The sequence below is a fragment of the Tupaia chinensis genome, unplaced genomic scaffold, assembly GCF_000334495.1.
Source record: "Tupaia chinensis unplaced genomic scaffold, TupChi_1.0 Scaffold000489_1, whole genome shotgun sequence".
Taxonomy (NCBI): domain Eukaryota; kingdom Metazoa; phylum Chordata; class Mammalia; order Scandentia; family Tupaiidae; genus Tupaia; species Tupaia belangeri.
In genome coordinates, this window is record NW_006160001.1 from 1,723,268 (window position 1) to 1,745,838 (window position 22,571).

At 42.9% G+C, this 22,571-nt stretch overlaps 1 protein-coding gene across 3 annotated transcripts in view; it reads right to left on the reverse strand.

Annotated features, from left to right (window-relative positions):
- The window catches only part of OSMR (oncostatin M receptor), a 68,758-nt gene that overhangs the window by 29,482 nt on the left and 16,705 nt on the right, over positions 1 to 22,571 (reverse strand). For 2 of the 3 annotated variants that reach the window (XM_006156304.3, XM_006156303.3), the window contains exons 3-7: positions 16,369 to 16,541; positions 9,840 to 10,011; positions 6,099 to 6,368; positions 4,148 to 4,277; positions 3,181 to 3,332 (exon numbers count right to left, since the gene is read on the reverse strand). In XM_006156304.3, coding sequence (XP_006156366.1) covers positions 3,181 to 3,332; positions 4,148 to 4,277; positions 6,099 to 6,368; positions 9,840 to 10,011; positions 16,369 to 16,541 — 897 coding nt within the window. Of the gene's footprint in view, positions 1 to 3,180; positions 3,333 to 4,147; positions 4,278 to 6,098; positions 6,369 to 9,839; positions 10,012 to 12,409; positions 12,664 to 16,368; positions 16,542 to 22,571 lie in introns of those variants that run through there. The other variant, XM_006156305.3, reaches the window with a different exon arrangement.

Consider the following 22,571-nt stretch of genomic DNA (forward strand, 5'->3'; position numbering starts at 1 on the left):
AAGATGGTGGCACAGCTGTTGGAATTGCATGTCAAAGACTTTGAAACAATTATAACAATGTTCCACAGGCAATTACAAACATTCTCAGAATGGAGAAATAGAAAATCTTGGCAAAGAGATAGGAGATAAAGAGAAGAAAACAGAAAGTTTTGACATGAAAATGCAATAACAAATAAAAAATTCATTTGGTAGATCAACAACAGAATAGATATGACAGAGGAAAGAGCCCGTGAACCTGAGGTAGATCAATGGGAATTGTCTAACCTGAACAATAAGAAGGAAGGAGATTTTCAAAAATGAACAAAGCTTTAGGGGATATGGGGTTATAATTCAAACATTTGTTAGAGTCCCAGACTTGAGGAGCAAAAGTATAGGATTTTTTTTTTTTTTTTTTTAAGATTTCTGCCATAGGGTAAGTGTGCTTGCTGGAGAGAGACTGAGAAAGAAGGAAAGTGAGAAATCCACCCCCCTCCAGGAGGATGGCCATGCTGCAATCCCTTCTCCTCCATTCTCCTCTCAGGACTTTGAGCACACACACCCCTGACGTGCTTTTCAAGCTGATGAGTCGGGAGTCGGTCATCTGGGATCCAGAGCTGCAACCATCATGCCACCTACTGATCTAGATTTTATTTTTATTTTTTGACAGTGCCAGAAGGCATGTGCACTCACCAGAATGACAGAGAGACAGAGAGGAAAAGCACCCCTAGTGAGATGTGGTCACACTGCAATGTCCTTTTCTCCATTTCTCCATCCTGTCAGGACTGGGCATGCAGACATGCACATCCAGTGTGTTTTTCAAGCCATGAGGTCCAGTATTTGAACTGTGGTTGGCCAAGTAGGACCCAGCTCTCTCGCGCTTTTTAAATTTTTTTCCTCCATAGGGCACGTGCATTCATCAGAGAGAGACAGTGAGAGGGAACGTGAAAAATCATCCCCCCAGAGGGGATGGACAAGCCACAATCCCCTCTCCTCCATTCTCCTCCCAGGATTAGGCACCCATGTATATGCGCCTGGTATGAGTTTTATGACGCCAGGTCCGAGACTTGAACTGCAGTCAGACATGTAGGAGTCCAGTGCCTTAACCACTATGTCATCTGCTGGCCCCAGGATACAGCTCTCTTAACTAGTAGGCTATGGGGCCAGCACCAAAGTGCAGGACTTAATACAGATAAAAAATGTTACAAACAACTCCATCACAATGTAATAGCTGAGTGTGGCTGGTTGAAAAGGCTCTGGTGCATGGAGACTAACAATGGACTATCATAGCCTAAATGCCAAGGCTACCTGGGTGGGGCAGCAAAGAAATATCCTAGAAACAAACAAAAGTAGTTGAACTTAATGACACCCGCTAATAAAAAGGAGGCCCAAAGCAGGTAGGCCTCTATGGGTACTAGAAAGAATATGTAAACACCTAGATGTCTTTTTGGCAGTCAAAGTGACTCACAAAGCCACCATTTTTAAGTAGGGCCCTTGGCAGAGGCAGGCTTCGGAGGCCATTCAACAGGTCAAGATCCATGTCTGCTTTTGGAACACTCAGATCCTGGCAGCCCGACAGAATTACAGATGTCAGCCAAGCCACAATGGTGTGCCCTAAGCTGCTGTGATCTGCAGGCTGGAACACAGTTAGGTCCCCAGTCCAATAAAGGACACGTAGCGTGGCATCTGCCTGTAATCCCCAGTAACTGGGGAAGTTGAGGCAGGGGATTGTCACGAGACCCTGTTATGTAAACCCACAGAGTGGCATCACTCTGGAACATAGTGGGGAGTGAGAAGGGGGACATAGGTGAGTGAGAAGACTGCTCTGAGGAACAATTTTACTACTGTGGAAACCCGCCAAGCTGAGCCCAGAACATGGTGTGGCTTGAGTGTACAGACACCTGTCCTCCATGAGGGCCTCCAGGCTCCATCAGCCTCTGTTACTGATATGTGAGGAATCCAGTGTACAATACGGCTTCAGCACATGAGCCCCTCCCCTAGTGGGAGCCCTCTAGGTTCTACCTACTGCAGTTCCCTAATCAAGCCAAGCCCAGCCGATGTCATAGCTCCCCTGTACCAGCCCCTGGCAGGAGTCCTCTAGGCATCAGGCACAGACCCATACTGGGACAAGCCACAGCTTGAGTACAAGGCTCCCTAATTCCTGCATAAGTACTCCAAGTACTTCTGGCCATCACTCTTGACCTGGTACAGAACACAGTACCCACTGTAACCCCAGCACATGACCCATATCTCCAACGGGAGCCCCTGAGGCATGGTAGGTCTGCACTGTTGGCCCCTACTATCCCTCACGGTCAAGTGGCCTACTTGGTGATACCCACAGATTCAATGCAGTGTTTATACAAACACCAATCACATGCTTCACAGAATAGAAAAGACAACTATAAGTTTTGTATAGAATTACAAAAGCCCCTGAACAACCAAAGCAATCCTAAGCAAAAAAAATCAGCAATTTAATATGATGTCAAAATAATTACTAAATTATTACAGAGCTTGATGTCCTTTCTATACATTAAAATCAAACAAAAATAAAACATACATTTAAGATTACGTAAGAAATGATAATACTTGGGACCAGCAGTTAGCGTAATGGCTATGTTGCTGGACTCTCACGTAGTCGACCACGGTTCAAGTCCTGAACCTGGCGGTTTAAACTCATGCTGGGTGCGTGTGCGTGCGTGCCCAAGATCCCAAGAGGAGAATGGAGGAGAAGGGATTGCGGCGTGACCATCCCCCCTGGGGGGTGATTTCTCGCTTTCTGTCTCTCTGTCTCTCTCTGTCTTTCTGGCGAGCGCACGTGCCCTATAGAGAAAACTTCTCAAAAAAAAAAAAAAAGAAAAAAGAAAGAAATGATAATACTTGCATACACACACATAAGCAATTTAAAGTAGTAATTATCCTGGTGGAAAGATCAGGGTGGGGGGCTGTGGAATGAGATGTGAAATAAGCTATTGTTGGAGTCTTCATTTTGAAGTCGGGTAGAAAACTGATCCGTGCTTATGACATCATCAAAACAAACAACTAGTCAGGGGCACATGCACGCATGAGGAGAAACGCAGCATAAATAACAGGTCTGAATTACAACTCCCGCTGAGAATTAGTCAGAAATCTGCAGCACATTGACTGGGTCACACAGGGTGTCAAACACGTGCTAGGGGCCACAGTGGGCCAAAACTCTTGTCTCACCTCGTTGAGTCAGGTTAAAAAGAATACTGACACTTCGCTTTCTTAAGTCATTTTCTGCGATGAGTGTAAAGTTATACGTTTCTTGTGAGTCTTGCGTTATTTGCCAATTACACCAGTTTTTGTGTTTACAGAGTTTCTTTTCCCCAGAATAGCTTTAAAAACAAAACAAAACAACAATTACACTTTCATCAGAGCAGACATGTCCCTTATCTCTCAGGGTAAGCTGAATGACTTTGAAACTATGCCCTACATGATGGCATTGATCCAACATCAGCAAACACAAACCATGAAAATACTGTTTCAACATATTTGACATGTGTTTAAATGTGTTAACAATGAATTGCTGACTCTCCCTTGTGGGTATAAGAACACTCCTTAATTAACTTTCAATATTCTCTTTTTTTTTTTTTAATTACCAGAGTGGCATGTATGTTCACCAGCGAGAGACAGAGAAACAGAGAGAAAGAGAGGCAGAAGGAGAAAGCACCCTTAAATGACGTGTGGTCACACTATAATTCCTTCCACATTTCCTCATCTTGGCATTTGGGCACTCTATGTATGCGCCAGCACATTTTTCAAGCCAGTGGGGCCAGGTCTTGAACCATGGTTGGCCATGTGGGGTGTAGCTCCCTTAACTATTGGGCTATAGGTCAGCTCTACTTGAAATATTCTTATCAGAAATTAGTAGGTCCAGATCTTCAGATGGGACTATTTTCACATCAGGATTCACCATTACCAGTATCATTTTTATGTCTTTCTTCCCATATTCCTTAAAAACAACAACAAAAACTCAGGTAGGAAGTGTTATTAACTGGGGAGCACTTAAAAGATTTCCTCCTGTCCCTGGTAGGTGGTTTTGAAATATTTCTTACAATTTCCTGTAACAATGACATGTGTTTGTGTTATGCCATTCCAAGCATCTTAAACAAGAAATTGCCTGTTAATAACGTAACTGGAGCTAACTTACAATTCAAATAATGTGTAGCGTTGGGAAGCGTGTTTCCGTAAGTCAGTGTTCCTGCCTGGATCCCAAGTGCAGTTCAAAGTCTTGAAGTCCTGTGTTTCACAAGAAAAGTCTTTGGGCTCCTCAAGTACTTCTGTCCATACAAAGAAAAAACAGACCTAAGACCTGGTTAAAGCCCTTCATTGAAAGACAAGCCAAATAGAAAGGTGTTTGAGGTCTGAAGCCCCAGAGTTACTCTGAACAGTGAAGGGGTCACTGAGATGACAAACCTATATATCGATAGCCTTATAACGTCACGTTTCAGGTGCATCATGATCTTAGATCCTTCTCTTCTTCCCCTTGTGATTTTCTGGGGTACCTCAGGACTAGGTATTCAGTGCCAGGCAAGTGGTTGGCACTGTGCCCATCTGACAAAGCTTGTGTCTATGTGCCTGCTAGTATTTTATTTCAAATACTGTGGCTTACAGAGAGTTTGGGGGATGCCAGAAAATCAGATTTCATGAACTTGCTAAACGCAACAACCAGGAGCTGAGAGTTCCAAGGACTGACAAATACTTTTAAATCCCCCAGAGCCACTGCTACTCTTGGTAGTGTTAAATTGATAGACTTGGCTTAAGACTGTTTTTACACTTGGAAAGTAAAATTTGGCCCACAGTTGGCTCCTTCCATACTGAACTGCAGCCTACCTTGATGTGCAAACAAGTTGTGACCTAACCTAAATCTATACGCTGGTAACGAAGCAATGAAGCTTAGCCAATCACAGCAGCTGAGCTTCAGCCAATCAGAGGCTCAAAGCTGCTAAAACATGCCCATACAAAACAAATGCCAATTGCAGCTAATCAGGTTGGTTCCATATGTCACTTTCAATCTATACCCTGGTAACGAAGCAATGAAGCCTTAGCCAATCACAGCAGCTGAGCTTTAGCCAATTAGAGGCTCAAAGCTGCTAAAACATGCCCATACAAAACAAATGCCAACTGCAGCTAATCAGGTTGGTTCTATATGTCACTTTCTTTTCTCTGGCTATAAATAATACCACCACATGCAGTTGGGTAAGGCATTCTGAATCAACCTGTCTAGGTCATTCTAAGTTCTAGAACCTATCTCTTGCTCATATGAACTGTTCAATGTAACTAGTCTGCGTTTTTCATTTTAACAGTGGCCATGCTAGGGACACAAAGGGACCACACTTCCAGAAGATTGGAAATCTCCTTTGACAGGGGAAGCAGGGAGGGAGACCTGATAGATACCACCTTACCGGTACAGGGGAAAGAGAATCTCAAGATGAAACACAGGCAGCCACTGAGCGCATGTATAAATCTACATAAAAATGTCAATGTTTCCTCTCCACCGATACATTCAGTGCAGCCAATTTTCCACACAATTAAGAACAGTCACTGCCTCCATTTGCTGAATTCCTACTGCATGCAACTATTGTACGAGGCCAGGCTCTGTCCATGATCATTAATCCTTACAACCACCATCATCATCCCTATTTCACAGCAGAGGCATATGACTCATAAATTTGTCCAAGATGACATTTCCAGCCAAGAGAAGAAGGGTCAAAACCAGCTCTTCTGACCTATTATCCTGGATGCCTTTCTGTGGTCACTCAACCTGCAGACTCCTGGCTTCATCTGTCATTCTGCAGAAATCCCAGCATGTCTGAGACAAGGCAGGAGATTTTTCTATTGGTTCAGGTCATGACCTGAACCTACTCTCCTTTAATACTGTTAGTTTCTAGGAATAAAACTGTCAGTAAGGACAAGAAAACAAAAGGAAATCCTGGAAGTCTTTTTTCAGAATATTGTTGCTGAATGTCTCTCCTAGAAGGCTTGGGAAACAAAAGGAAATCAAGTCTTTGCATGGAAATGTTTGCTTGTCTTCTGGTAAAGGAGAGTCAGTCTATTCTACAGGAAACAGAAGACAGGACACAGAGAATTTGCCTACTTACTTGAGACAAAGAGAACAATGCCTTTCACAGTTTTGTTCCTCTGACAATAGAAATTTGTCCCTGTTTCTCTAATGAAAGGAACATTATTCAAGTTGAATGCAAATACATGTGGATCAAGTTGTTCTCCATTAATTTGTTCATCTTCCAAAAGACAGGATATGTTATTTTGATTGTTCCTAGAAATATAACATATGGTGACATTGGAGCCTTCTTCCACCAGCTTGTCGTTAGGGAAAACGAATAATGTATCCTGTCCAAGAGAATCTTGTACTGCAAAACAAAACAAAAACAAAGCCCAAAACATAGTTCAGTTAGATCTCACTCAGTTAAAGCCAACTCCCTCTCATCTCGCTGTGTGGGTAACTTTAGCCTCTTCTACGTCTTGGAGAAAACAATACCCTAAATTTCTATACCAGGCTTCTATCTTTTGACACATGTAAAACAACCCTTGTCATCATTGCTCCTATTGATATATTAATGCCATTATTGATACTATTATTGCTAAAGGCTGACTTCTAACACTTTTCTAGTTTTAAGTTTTCTCCAGGAGGCCTGGGAAGAGTTATGTTCATGAACATTAGTCTTGCTGAAACGGACTTCTTTGAACTAGTTGATCGTGGTTTATTCTTCACATCCTGACCCTAGCATAGTATCACATGATGACTAGCAAGGACTTCTTGTCTACATTAAAGTTAGACTTGGACATTCTTTTCTGCTGAGTTTGAGTTCTTTTTAAACAAATTGTTGCATATTTAACCAATTACTGACCTAAGAATTTCTAAAACCACCTCTTACTGATGAGCCTCCACGTCCAGATATTCTGCCTTTTTTAGGCCAAAGCAGTGTAAAAACTGTACATGTTCATTTACAGTTTCGCTTGAATCTTCTGTTTTCAACAAACAAACATATACATAGAAGAGAGACTTTCTATAACAGAAACCCTTGGAGGGTTACCTGAGTCTCTTTCTTCCCAAGATGTCACTCTTACTTGGCTAAGAATAAACCTCTTTCAATATTCTAGTTTGCTTATTTCTGCTGACACTGTCAAAGATGGTATCATTATTATTACCATTGTTGACTGTCGAATTGTTGCTCTTAGACTATTACGACAGCAGTTACCACTCTGTATTGAGTCCTAGTCATGTGGAAAGAGCTGTGTTCAATACTTTGAGAACATTATCTCATGTCATCCTTACTCCTTTCCAACAACAGGACAGGTATGACTGAGCCTAAGTTTGCACAGCTAGTAAGTGGCGAAGTGCATTCAGACCTCATAGGTGATTACCATAATCTCTAAGTTATATTGTAGATCACATCCTCTTCCCATCTTCTCAGAAATGCTAGTCACTCACTTTGACTTTAGTCTCCTGCAAGGCTCACTGGTCTACTATATCCTCAGGGCTCGCCCTCTTCAAGGACACCCATTGTCTTTCCCATGTCTCCATTCCATCACTTTTTCTAGTCTCTCCTCCAAGGAGCTTCCACCCATCTCACTCCTGAGCTAGATGCAGTGTGGCTGCTGGCCACGAGGAAAATTGTCATCTCTGACCATACCTGTGCACTGTGGCCTGGGCATGGATTTTTTAAGGTCCCCAGATGATGCTACTATGCTACTGTGCAACCCTGGTTGAGAATTGGTATTTTGGGGGTTAGGAATAACCAGACACTCTTTGTTATGACTACTTAACTCTGGCTTCCCCTTTATTCTTTTTTTTTTTTTTTGAGAGGTTTTCGCTATAGGGCGCGTGCACTCGCCAGACAGACAGAGAGAGACAGAGAGACAGAAAGTGAGAAATCACATCACAGGGGGGATGGTCACGCCGCAATCCCTTCTCCTCCATTCTCCTCTTGGGATCTTGGGCACGCACGCACACGTGCCCGGTGTGAGTTTTAAGCCACCGGGTCCAGGATGTGAACCGTGGTCGACTACATGGGAGTCCAGCAACATAGCCATTACGCTAACTGCTGGCTCCCCCCTTGATTCTTGATAGAGTTTTGAGGCCATAGTTTTAAGAAAGGCCTTTTATCAGAGTTGTTTGTAATGTGGTTATGTCTTTCTCTTATTTTGAAATTTTAGCTTTTAAAGTTTATTTTTATGCTAATAGAGAGCATATGTGCATACACTAGAGAGAGAGAGAGAGAGAGAGAGAGAGAGAGCGAGAGAGAGAAGAACCCTCTACAGGTTCTCATCGCACCACAATCCTTTTCCTGCTGCCCTTCAGTTTATCAGGGCTTGAGTCACACATGCACGCACTCAGTGTGTTTTTAGGCTGACCCAGGGATCTTAACCCATGGCCAACCACATGGTTTCTAGAGCAGTACAATTCAGTTTGCTACTGACAACACCATCGAGCTGGGCCTCATTATCTTCTTAATCTCCTTCGTGTCTTCTTCTTTTAGCAATAAGATGTAGTGGTTAAGAGCTTGGCCAGCCTCTAGAGCCAGATTGTCTGAATCGGAATCCTGACTCCACTACTTTCTGGCTTGATCACCTTGTATGGGTTCTTTAACCTATACATACATACATACATACATACATACATATATTGGGTCATTACAAAAGTCATGATGCATTTTTGCATAGCGGGAAATGAAAAAATATGTCATGACTTTTCTGATGACTATATAAATTGGGGATTGTGTGTGTGTGTGTGTGTGTGTGTGTGTGTGTGTTTTATTGCCAAAGGGCATGTACATTCACTAGAGAGCAAGAGAGAGAGAGAAAGCATCCCCAATGAGGTATGATCACTCCACAACCCCCTTCATTCTATTTCTTCCTCCCATCAGGATTTTGGGTACACCCACACATACACTCAAGTTTGTTTTCAAGCTAGCCGGGCCGGTCAGCTGAGTGGGATTCAGCTCCCTCAATCACTATGTTACAAGGCTGCCCCTCTTTTAATCTTTTTGTGCCTCAGTTCCTAAATTCATAAGTATAATGCTCAACACATTAAAATCTAGATTTAATTCTATTATTATTAATAATCCAAGCACTAGGCTACTCGTGGGTTAATATGTTACCAGTTTTAGTTCATAGATTTGCATAAATGCTTAACAAAGGAATGGTTCTATTAACAGAATTTCAGAGTCTCATAGGGTATGTAGTGAAATAGACAAACACATTGCTTTAGAACTGGTTCATAGTTTAACTGGAGCATGAGAAACTTAAGAAAAACCCACTCTAAATTTTAGTTACAACAAAATTTAAAAATTAAGCGATGTTGAAAACATAATCCATAATCTCTTCACTCAACTATAGGTTTTATTGGAACACGGCCATGCTTGTTCATTTACATAATGTCATGGTTGCTTTCCAAAGCACAGTTAAGTAGTCATGGCAGAGAGTGTCCAGCTCTTTCCAGGAAGTTTCCCAATCTCTGCTCTAGATTTGTACATACCTTGTGTTGCTCTAATAAAAATACACATATAATTTATGTCCTGCATTGTTCACTTAGTGAACAAGAATTACAGAATGCACACTTTTGGAAAACAAATACAAAAATGTCTTAAGTTGTATAATTTTCTCAATGAATAAGTTCAGAGGTAAAACTTCAGATGCTTGTCTCCTAGGAGGAAGTTCCATGCCTGTGCCTTTTAGTTCCAATATGGCCAAAGGGAAATAATGTCGATAGCTACCTAGGGTTCCTCTAAGGGACCTTCCATTTTTTGAGTATTGATCCCTGAAAATAAAAATACATTAAGTATTAAACATTTCGCTCTTGTAAACACCTCACTTCTTACCATCGACTTTTTCCCATGAACTCCAGTTGCTCCAGATAGTTGACTTGGGGAAGCTGGCATCATCCACCATACTCCGTATTCTTAAAAAGTGTGTTGCACATTCCAAAGGGAGCTCAGATTCCCAGCTCCAGTGTAGGACTTGGTTCTGCTTCACAGTGGTGCTGTAATTCCCCTAAAAGCAAATGAGAAAAAGAGAAAAATAAACATATAGCCATCCTGTCCTGGAAAGTAGCTGGACCTAACTTATCCAAAACACAAACCTAAGACCCTGTTGTTACTCCTCCATGGGTAAAAGTGAAGTCCATTCCTAACAGTTAATTCTCTTGCACTGATGTCTCAACAACAGCCCAGCCACAGCCTCCTTTTGAAAAACCCAGCTCCGATTCTTATTGTCCTTCAGTTTCGGAGGCTCATGTGCAGCAAGTAGGAGAGAAAATAGAACTACTCAGGTCTCGAGGGGAGCAAATCAGAGACAGAAGTATTTATAGACTGGTCACAGAGGCTCCGCTAAGAAAACTCTCAAAACCTAGAGAACTAATTCAGTACTCCTTTTCAAAAATAAGCAAGATTGATGGATGTTTTTTAATATTCATTTTCAGTCAAGTTTGATTGGGTTAACAGGGAAGCCTATCCCTCATGGGACCCAGGGAGTTCCACTGTTCCCCAGAAGTAAATAGATGGCTCTCCATGTCTCCCCTGGTCTTTAATCTCTTATTTTTTGCAGATATGGTGGCCACGTGGACTACACTCCCTCCCTTGAGTTCTGTCTGTCAGAAGTTTCAGCCCCCAGCAATGGCAATCACATAGAAATATGTTACAGTCTTCTCTAGGAAGCTTGTCAAAGTTGAACTGTAACTCAGTCTTTCAGGATTATTTCTTAGACAGTGGTATTTCCATTCTTCAACTCTACAGGCTTCAATGGCTCCTTTTCACCTTACCATGTCATTCAAGGCCCTCTATAACCCGGCTCCAACAAAGTCTCCCTTGCTGGAATCTTATTTTTGGTCGCAGTGATTTACCCAACACTTCTGGGATATGCCTCATGCTTTTCACACCTCAGTGTTTCCTTACTGTTTGACCAGGTCGTGTCTTTAGTTTATTATCCCTTTACTCCCTTCTGCATTGGGGATTTGTCCTGTCCATGTACTCATTCTCCTCCTCAGAGAACCTGCCCCAAGACTCCTGCTTTCTGTTCTGACAGTAGGAGATGGAAACTACAAACACTTTGCATGGCCTAGGGGAAAATGAGTCTGCCTCCTTGTTTCTCAGTCAGATAGTAAGCTCTCAGTGAGGAGGCTGGAGTAACCGAGTGTCACATACCACTTGGAGCTGGCAACTCTGAGGCTTTCTTCTGCTTATGTATGTCCCCTTCCCAAGGTTAGGTGACCAACCTTAAACAGAACCTATGCCCAAACAATACACAGCCCTGGAGTGGGGACACCTTACCATTTAGGGAGCCTTTAATTGCGCATCTCTTTTTTTACTTCATGTGATTTTTAAAATATTTGTATTTTCTTTTAGCTTACCATATTACTTTATTCCTAGATCATGAAACACATAGTTATCTATATATTTTTATTCCCAGAGGGTGTCTGTGTGTCCACCATGGAGAGAAAAACAGAGACAGAGAAAACAACCCCCCAGTGGGTTGGGGTCACACCACAATCCTTTCTCTTACATATATCCATCCTTTTGAGATTTGAGCACACATGCAAGTGCGTTTAGCATGTATTTCACGTCTCCTGGGCTGAATCCTACATGGCTATGGGGCTAGCCCACCAACATATGTGTTTTTTAAAGTTAGTGAATTTCTTCCACGTGAGAGAAACACAGAGACAGAGAGACAGCATCCCTAACAGGTTCCTGAGGCAGTGATCCATCTCAAGCCTCAGCCAGTCCCAGACCAAGGGCACATGCATGTCCAGTGTACTCAGGCAGACCACTGGGTGAGGACTCAAAGCCTTCCCATGTGTGTCAGCCTCACACAGCATCCCGTTTTCCTGCTGTTTCACCACCCAACCTCACAAAGCACATTTTAAACCACAGGTCCATGAAACTATTTAACAGGAGTAATTTACTCTCAATCTAATTGTGTGTGCATGCTGTGCATGTGTTTAAGTCCTTGCCATAGGATATGTGTGCTTACCGGATAAAGACAGAGACAGAGAGGAGAAGAGAGAAATCATCCTCCTAGGGGAGATGGCCATGCTGCGATCCCTTCTCCTCTATCCTCCTCTTGGGATTTTTGGACACACATGCACACAAGCCCCATCATGATTTTCAAGCAACCAGGTCCAGGACTGAACTGTAAATGCCCATGTGGGAGTCTGGCACCTTAACCACTATGCCACCGGCTGGCTCCCTCTTAACAGTGTTTTAATTCAACAAACAAATACCAGAAATAAAATAAACGATATCAAATGATTCTCTAGCCTGCCAGCAACACAGCCTGGATTTTACCTCCCACATCTCCCTCAAATTTAGCCGCTTTTCCCACCTCTGCCCTACCCAGCCGCACAGCCCTCTTTATATGGACCACGTTGCAACTTCCTGGTTTGCCAGCTGCTCACCTCTGTGCAGATGGTTGCGTTTCTAAAAACTTCACATCAGATCTTGCCATTCCCTCCTTCTCCATGCTCCCAGGACAGGAAACAAAGCCTGAGCATGCTCCCCAGGGCCCTGGGTGGTCTGGTTCTTGCCCATATGTCGTCCCCTGCCACCACCACCCCCTCCCCCCACAAAGCCAAAGTGCTTGCTTCACAACAGCAGCGAGCCTCTTGCCTGGAAGTTCTCCAGTCCCTCCCTCTCAAGGCCTCTGCTCTCTGCTCACACTTGCTGGGGCTTGGCAGAGAGTTTTTCTAAAGTGACTCAATCCTCTTCTATCTTTTGGCTCAAACAGCTCTTTGTCCAAAGTGCAGGAGACAGTCAAGCCAAAGTCCAACCTCCTAGCACCTGGCCAGTGACATGCACTGCAGCTCTCCCATCTAGAATGTCCTTATGGGGTGCTTATCTCCTCACTCTTGCTGGGCGCTCAGCTCTGATATCCCCATGCAGTGCGCAGTCCTGCCGGGCCCACAAGCTAAGACCATGGATTGAGTGATATAACCATTCATTCATATGCAGTGTGTTATATTCTTCTCAAACACTAATTGTGTGGGTTCTGTCTAACCCCAGCTTGTGCTTCATGGTCTTTAAAGCCTTGTAAATGAATTAAATGAAGGCGATAATTCCTTGAATACATCAATTGAGGGTTTTTTTTTTTTTTTTTTTTTTTTTTTTTTTTTTAATAAATGCAATGAATTGTCTTTGGGCCCTTTTCATTCATTGAAGTGCAAGCTCATTCTGGGCCTGGCAGACATTAGTGAGTCCCAAGAAATTGGCACACATATTCATGCAGACGTCTAGCTGGAGTTGTGGATTTGTTACAGAGGCAAGAGCTCTCTCCCTAAACTGATTCATACTCTAGGCATCCTTCCAAGCTGGGCTTTTACTCCACTCTCTTCCTCTGCCATTGACAAAATAATAATGCAAACAGCTGGGAGAACATTGGCCCAGGCAGGGTAACATAGTGCAACTGCCAGCAGGTCTGAGTGGCCAGCACCAACCAGGAAACAGCTTGGTGCACCTGGTCCAGCTGCAAACATCTGGACTGAGAAGCTTTTCCTCTGGCTTGTTGGGAACACAGTGACCTGGAGCTCTGGGTTTAAAAGCTGGCCTTCCCAGCATGAGTGAGACTTGCAAAGGTTCCCTAGGGAACTGCCCTAGGAAAGAGAGATTACGTTCGGCAGCCTCTCTCAGCTGGCTTTCTCTTCCATAACTGAACAAGGATCTGATATCTCTCCTCGACTTCACGTATGAGAGATTCGGGCAAGGGCTTTTCTTGGTACCAGCTCCCCTGTGGGACACATGGCCACCAAAGGCCTAGGAGGCTGCATGTGTCTGTCATCCCTATGTAGGTACAAGGGTGAAGAATGGTGAAACCACCTGCCTCTGTCACCCTGAATGGCACAACACTCTCCTCAATGCTGTGGTTTTCTCCTCTGCTGTAGTTAGAATGGGTTAGATGTTGTAAGGACAATATAATGGACAAGGCAAAACTACTCCTAAAGACGTTCAACTCTAGTGGGTTACACCAGGTGCTTCACCTTGCAAAGAGAACTATTACACAAATGCAGTATGAAAATAGATATGAGGAGCCAGCTGGTACTGCATTGGTAAGGCAACACTCTCATGCTAGATCCATGGAAAAGGTCCTGGATTCATGCCTTGAGGTCTCCCTGCACACACTGGACATTGCGTGTGTCTGTGATCTGGGCCGGATGAGCCTGGGGTGGATTACAGACTGCAGACCCTGTTGAAACCCTCTCTCTCTGACTCTCTTTCATGAAAAGCATATGGAAACAGATAGGAACAACTGCTCTTTAGAAAAATTTAAAAATGCAGGGCCAGCAGATGGCGTGGTGGTTGAGGTGCTAGACTCCTACATGGCCGACCACAGCTCAAGTCCCAAACCTGGCGGCTTGCTTTCTCACTCTCCCTTTCTCTCTGTGGTCTCTCTCTGGTTAAAACTGAAGAATAATGATAATAAATAAAATGAAAAATAAATCTTTTTTAAAAGAAGAAAAATTTAAAACTGGTATCCATTTGATATCTGGCTAAATTATTTTCACTAATATGATAACCAATACAAACTGTCTTCTAGAAAAATATAGAACAAGATCCAACTGGTCTCTAATTAACATTACTTTCTGTTGTATGATATCAGATATAAACTATCTTTTAGAAAAATACAGAATAAGGTCCACTTGGTTAATGGTTAAAGTTATTTTTCCTACTGGTGCTAAATGCTAATTTTCCACAATTCTTCTAGCACTTCTCCCAAATTTCTTCTTATTGGACAGTTCATGACCTTAGTGTTTTCTGGGCCCAATCAATGGACCTATCAAAATACAAAGATTAGACTTCACAGTATGAGGTGGGATGGTGGGAAAGCATGCCCGTGGTGGGAAGTGAGCACCAGCACATAAGCATTCAAAAGCTGTTAAAATCAGAATTCTAAACACTTTTGTGGGAAACTGTCCTTTGAGAGATAGGATTATAGGCCTGGTATGAATTCAAATGGACAGAGTCAGAATTTGATTTAATAGGCCCTTTGCTCAGAGCTCAAATGCAACGATGAATGTAGAAAGGACCTGAAGACTTCGTAAGTAGTGACCTTTAAACTCTACTATAAGAACCGATCGTCCTGCACCCCTGTGCCCAGACCTCCACTGCCTGAGAGAAAAATGGACGCCGACTCAGCTAGAGGAGGTCCGGAGCACAGCCCTGTGTGTTCCTTACCTCCAGGAATATTCTTCAATGAGAAAATGACCCAAGAAGAGGACTGAACACTATATGTGTATTATTAGGGCTCCCCAGACCAGAAATGATAATGGATATATTCCCAATATATTTCAATGCACTGCATGTGGAAGCAGCAGATAGGTACAACCTGTATTTGAACCAACACGAGGGAAATACATGCCAAATAATTCAAAGACAAAAAAGAGTGAAGTCAGGGCCAGCTTGGTGGCTCAGAGGTAACGTACTGCTAAAGCAAAGTGGGATCCATATGGAAGATCATGGGCTCAGCTCCCCAGTCGACCTGTACACATTGGGTATGCACGCCTGTGATCCCAGCTGGTTGGAAATTTTCTCAGTTTACTACTTTGTAGGGAACTCATATGTGAGACAATGAAAGACACAGTAAGCGTCCACCTGGGCCATGGAGAGCCTCTGTTGCCTGGAACCTAAGGCATGCTCTTTCTCACAACTCAGCAGAGGACTAGAGAAGAAACCGACAGGAAGATACACTGGCAAGAACAATGCTGCTAGATTACCACAGTTTATTTAGGAAAGTTTCTGGTGAGTAGAGAAGAAAAGAAAGGAGAAAAACTAAAATGCTGTCCTTCATGGATTTCTTGAATCCAGTACTCCCAAGGACAGTCTTCCTAGAGGACAGAGAGGAACTGAGAAAGTAATTTAACACATTCTTAACACATTCTATCCCACCTACCAAAGCAAAGTTGTCAGGTTACCTTATCCCAAATTCTTTTAACAAAATACACAGGAATGTGATTGTTGAGGAAAACTGTTTTGTTAAAAATCTTTCTATGGGACCAGCAGTTAGCGTAATAGCTATGTCGTTGGACTCCCACGTAGTCGACTGCGGTTCGCATCCCGGACCCGGTGGCTTAAAACTCATGCTAGGGGTGTGTGAGTGCGTGCCCAAGATTCCGAGAGGAGAACGGAGGAGAAGGGATTGCGGTGTGGCCATTCCCCCGGGGGGTGATTTCTCGCTTTCTGTCTCTCTGTCTCTCTCTGTCTGTCTGGCGAGCGCACGCGCCCTATAGCAAAAACCTCTCCAAAAAAAAAAAAATCTTTCTATATTGAGTTTGTTTATTTGTTTTTTAAGTTATAAAAGACCAATCATAGTTTAGGAATTATTTTTAAATATTGAGCAAAAAATAATAAATATGCATATACTTACCACCCAAATGATATTGGATGAATTAAATCTACTGATTTGTATCTGAAAAACCATTTTCAATTCCTGATGATAAAGAAGGTTGCGGACAGTCCATTGTACATGCAAATACTGACGTGCAGAATTGATGGAAATTTTAAGTGATTCAGGAGTCAATGGTAAATGTTCAGACAAGACTGAAAGACCAAAACAAGGTGTTAATAATGCTTAATAGGAGCAAGACCGATTAGTCATAGATAATTAAACTGTTCAACATCATCTTTATTTAGTTTTGGAAAATATTGTTCATATTTTTCATGTCCTAGAATCAGACACCTTAAAAAGTTTGAAGGAAATTTAGAAATCACTTGGAAGATGAAGAAATTAAGACCTAGATAAATGGAATGACCTGCTCAACAATATACAACAAGTTACTGGATTGATAAGCAGTTAAACAAAAGAGTTTTTTATTGGACAATGTAACTGATTTAGAAATTTATAACAAGGCTTAATTTTTTAAAAAAGACCTTTGTGCTACAAACTTCATGTTTCTGGAATCAAAACTTTTTTTTTTTTTTTTTGAGAGGTTTTACACTATAGGGCACAAGTGCTCGCCAGACAGACAGAGAGAGACAGAGAGACAGAAAGCGAGAAATCACCCCCCAGAGGGGTGATTCTCCTCTCGGGATCTTGGGCACACACGCACACGTGCCCGGCATGGGTTTTAAGCCACCGGGTCCGGGACACGAACTGTGGTCGACTACATGGGAGTCCAGCGACATAGCCATTACACTAACTGCTGGTTCCCTGGAATCAAAACGTTTTTATAAGTCAGTATTTCATTGTTCATAAAGGGCTATAAGGTGGGAACATATCCTATCTCTAGACACAATCACTTACATATCAAAATACACAACTTAAAATATCAATAGCAAGACTTTACTGAACCCTTTTAATGAAGCCAGCAACAAACCGAGCCCTTACTGTGAAAAAAAAAATAATAATAATTGTGACAAGGTTCCTAGCTCAAAGAATGAATTCGTCAAAAATTTTGAGCAAAAAAAATACTGGCTGGCTCCATGGCTGGATGGCTAAGGCAGTCAGATCCCACATGATCAACACTGTGGTTGAAATCCTGGATCCAGCAGCTTGAGAAACACACTGTGTGCACATGCACACATGCCCCCAAATCTTGACAGGACAGAGAAATGGAGGAGAAGGGACTGTAGCACGCCCATTCCCTAAAAGTGTATCAGTCGGGTGAGTCTCCCAAACGTAAGATGTAAAGTAACTTAAAGAAGGTTTGGAAAGATGACAAAGCAGGGAAAGATATTTTTAATAAGTGTGGAGCTAATGGCATGAATGAAAGCAGAGCACATGCATAATTATCCCATTCTCCTAGCCTTCATCTCACTTAGCCTGTATGATAGTTTCTGTATCTCACACTCTAGATTCTAATTTCCTGGAGAAGGAAGGTTGAGGCTTGCACGTCTTTGAATGGACTCTTGTCCCCAGCACTTGGCCAGGCCTCATACCCACAGCAGATGCTGATCTCAAGTTCTAGAGATGCAGTTGCTCTCTGAGGTCTCCAGTCCCTGACCAGTGACTTCTCTCTAGCCCCTGGACTGGTCCTTCCTGGCATTCCCTTCTCTCACACAGTCTGTATCCATCTCTGTAGACTGAGAGCTAAACAAGGGTGGGATGAGAGAAGCTAGACTAAATCATGTGCTAGCTGCAGGGCACACATTCGATGACTGGTTGCTGAACAAATGAGTCAATCACAAAGATGAACTTTGTTTCTGGAAGCTCCAGAAAGCAACCATATGCTGCTTTACAAAAAATTAATATATGCTCTCAGGGAGTGTTGAAGGACTCAGGTACTGGAGTGACATCAGTCAGAAATAACTTGGTCAAAAGCAATGTAGGACTTAGTTGGGAAATAGTGAGAAATGCCGAGGTAGTCAGAGATAAAAGAGACCATGAAGATAGTTAAGTCCAATCTCATTCCTTTTTACGTGAGGAAGCTGAGGTTAAAAAAAGGGAAGTGATCCCACTGCATTTACTATCACACCTTCTGGTGTACCAACTTAATAAAAACAACACACTATAAAAAATGTTTTTAAATCCCTCCCCCCCATAAAATTAAAACAGGGAAGTGACTTTGCCAAGGATGTACAACCAGCCCACGACCCATTTTTGCATAAAAAACATATCATGGACTTTCTCAACAACCCAATAATTTAACTTTTTATTTTTATTTTTTATTTTTTTATTTATTATTATTATTTTTTTTTTTGAGAGGGAGATTTTTACTATAGGGCGCATGCACTTGCCGGAGAGACAGAGAGACAGAAAGTGAGAAATCCACACACCCCCAGGGTGAGGTTGCAATCCCTTCTCCTCCATTCTCCTCTCAGGATTTTGGGTATGCATGCACACATGCCTGGCATGAGTTTCAAGTTGCCGGGTCTGGGACTTGAACTATGATTGGCCATGTGGGAGTCCAGCAACATAACCATTATGCCATCTGCTGGTCCTGCAATAATTTAACTTTTATTAAAAAAAAACAACAGCAAAAAACAACCTACACATATATGTCTCTATCTCTTTCTGTATGGATATATACATAGAAGAAGAGGAAAAATGCAAGAAAACAACACAGTCATGACCTCTGACTGGTGGGAGCATGTACAGAGTAGACTAAAGAGAGTCATGGCTCTGCGTTGTTGGTCAGGAGATGTCAGGCAGTTTCTTTGAAATGGATTCTCTCCCAGACCTGAACCTAGCTAAGTGATTGAGTGCTAAGTTAACTAGTTTGAGTGAAGGTTTTAGAAGGTACTTGGTCAAACTAAGATAAGAAATCCAAACAGAACAGATGAGGACAAAGACAGCATTGCTTACCAAAGAAGGCATGCTTGGCAGAGAAAGCTGGAAGCAAAAAGGAGACTGGTTGATAGGAAAATGAAAATTCATGTCTGATCTAAACAAAAGAAGCCAAAAGTGGTTTGCTCTGGGAGCAGAGTGCTGACCGTGGAAGGGTGCAGTAAAGGATGGCAGGGCCAGATGAGGAGACTTCAGTAGTGAAATGAGCTGTGCCAAAAGCTTATAGTTAAATGTCTCTGATCTCCTGGAGAGCCTGGAGTTGGAGCAGTAAGTTCGTCTAGGAATCAAGAGCTTTGGCTGGACTTAAATAGTCTTATTGTATGGGCTACCCAGTCAGCCCAGTTGAACTGTGCTTAGATTTTAGAAAGTAAAGTAGATTGAATGAGAGGTATACCAACTACAAATGAGAAATCCTAATTCCTAGGCCAGCCCTGTAGCTCAGTGGTTAAGGGGCTGTATCCCACATAGCCAACAGCATGGTTCAATCCCACCCCCAGTGGCTTAAAAAACACCACCAGGCACGTGTGTGTGTGTGTGTGTGTGTGTGTGTGTGTGTGTGTGTGCCTAAAATCCTTACTGGAAGGAGGGATGGAGAAAAAAAGACTGTGATGGACTACACCCCAATGGAGGGATTCTCTCTCTGTCTCTTTCTCCCTCTTTCACAAGTGCATGTACCCTCCAGCAATTAAATTGAACAACAAAAAATCTCAGTTCTCATCTTTCAGTTCCAGGTTTAAAAAGAAAGCAACAATAAAACTATGATTTTTTTAAGAAGCAATGAGAGGGGCCAATAGGTAATGTAGTGGTTAAGGTGCTGCACTCACAAACATTTTAGAGGTGATGAATTCTAATAGACCTTATTTATAAAGTTGGCTTATCTCAAAATATGCTTGGGGAGTAGCTAAGTGACAAGTATAACTTCTTTATCTGTAAACAGCATCTCAGCACCTAGCATATTGCCGGGGTCCAGCCTCGGCGTGGGTGGGTTATCTCGACGGAGGCGGCGCTGGAAAGGAAGACTAAGGCCTCGATGCTTTTTATGTACGTCCTTAGCCGGACACTCCCAAAGATCGCTCTCTGAGGAGTGACAACTGCTAGGAATTATTGTGCCTTTTTATTGAAAATGTGATATATGTAAGTAAATGGGTGAGGGGCAGTAAAAGATTTATTCTAAGGAACAGGGTATACAAAGCATGGAAGTAATAATTATAAAACATGCTGTTTGTCTTGTTAGCTCAGGTAAAGTCAATTACAGTTTTTAGGATGAGGAAGTCCATTTGTCTGCTGTATTTTTTTCTTGGATTTTGATTACTGGGAAGAGTCTTTTGAAGAGGGGGCTTGCAGGATGTTTGACAACTTCAGTCCCGGGCCAGGGCGATAACGTTGCTGGTTACAATGACTTAGATGGAAATCTTGTCTTGTTAAGTAAAGACACAGTTAATATATGGACTATCTATACATTACAACAATAGAGGATGAGTCTATGATCTTATATGGGAAAGGAAGATGATTTTGTAGCTCTGGAGACAACACAGGATGTTTTATTAGCAGTTTTTCATAGTCCACAGCACATAGATGAGAAACTCTTTGTAGTTGAAAGCTACCTGTTGCTTTAGATAAGAACTCCCAGCTAAAATGGTTAATCTTTCTGTGGAGCCCTCAGCTTTGTTTATTCTGTTGTCCCATCCAGGCTTTTTCCTCTAATAAATCTGTGGGTTCCTGCATTTTGTTTGTTGAGTCTGTCAATAGTGAGTTCTTTTGTTTTATCTCTGAGTCTCTGTTATGTGGTGAATGTGCTGACTTTGCTAGTGTGAGTTAACTTTGGCCTGTAGCTTTAACAAGGGGTATGTAAGTAAAACTAACCTTAAACTAACTCAGTCTACATATGCTTCTAATGCTAATTTGGTTTATACTAACTTAATCTATATGTTAATTTTGGCTTAAAAACAGACAGGTGGGGGAGTCTTAAACTTCCTGATCCTCCTGTCAGTCTTAGGGAACCACATTCCTACAAGATCACTAATTGGCTTTATTGCAATGGTTGGGGGTGATGTTTTACCCTTACACGGTACAGTAATAACAGTAAAACTCATGGCAGAGAAATTGAATACCGGCCAGTTCAAGGACACAAGGGAGAGCTCGTAAACTGGGCCTTGCCTCAGTTTCTTCCCAGTCCAGGCCTTGCCTTAGAATGGGAGGCAGCATCCTTACCAAGTTGTGTTGCCTGCATGGCCCCGTCAAGAAACAGTACTCAGAACAATTTTTCTCCTTGGAAACCACCTTCAAATGCAGACATCACAATGTCATGTGGCGTTGACCCCCATCAGGCTTCACTGGGGACAGTGGCAAGAGCGGGCTTTGCTAGGTCCATGGAACCTCTATCCTCTCAGGAACCTAACTGGCTCCTCATCCTGCCCTGACTGAGGCATCTTTGCATCCGGAGAAGTTGCTGGGAACTCCAGAGCCCTGGTGTTTAACTGAGTCTGAGTCATAGCTCAGGAAATAGCAGGGAGGGCTCCCTGGCTTCTGGGGTACCACTGTATCCCATAGTGACCAACTGAAGCCACTGCTCAGGGTGCAGGTGAGTCTGGCAGTTGCTCCAGGAGATGCAGAGAGGGAGTGAGGCTGATCATCACAGGCTGTAAATGGAATCTGCAGATAGAGAAGCGTAGGGGTAATGGGACCAGAGTGATGTTTCTTGGGGCAATTGGCAAGAAGCAGAATGGGAGCTGCTCCTGATTCCCACAGCCTGTCCCTACCTGTGCAGTGAGAGAGGAGCATGAAGACAAGAGGAGTCCAGGCCATGGTGGGCACAACCCCTGGTCCCCACATGACTAGGCTGCCCCAGAACCCCTTTCTTCCCACCCTCTGCCACAGGAGGGGCTTTTCGTTCAAATGTGTGTCCATCCAGTGACTGCCCAGCTCTTCCCTGAGCCCTGGGCTGGGGCTCTGCTCACAGTGCAGTCTGAGGGGGAGGGAGGTTGGCTCTGTCCCTTGGGGAGCCCTGGGAGGAAGCACCTGCTGTGACAGCACAGAGGGCCTTGCTCAGGGTAATCTGCTTGTTGGTGAGGATATTTCCTCAAGTTTCCAAACTATTTTTTCTCATTTTTGTAAGACTTCATCAGAATGAGCTTTACAGCCCGTGTTTCTATCAATGACCTCTTCATAACCACTACGTAATCTCTAAGAAGATTGAGGTGGTCCCTGTAGCGTCCCCCTTCTCCTGAGCCCTCCCCAGAATAACCATTAAGGTCTCTTTTACCACAATGTACCTGAAAAGTCTTTACATCTATCCATTACCCAGTGCAAAACCACTTCCACACTTTTGGTGTATTTTTTTTTTT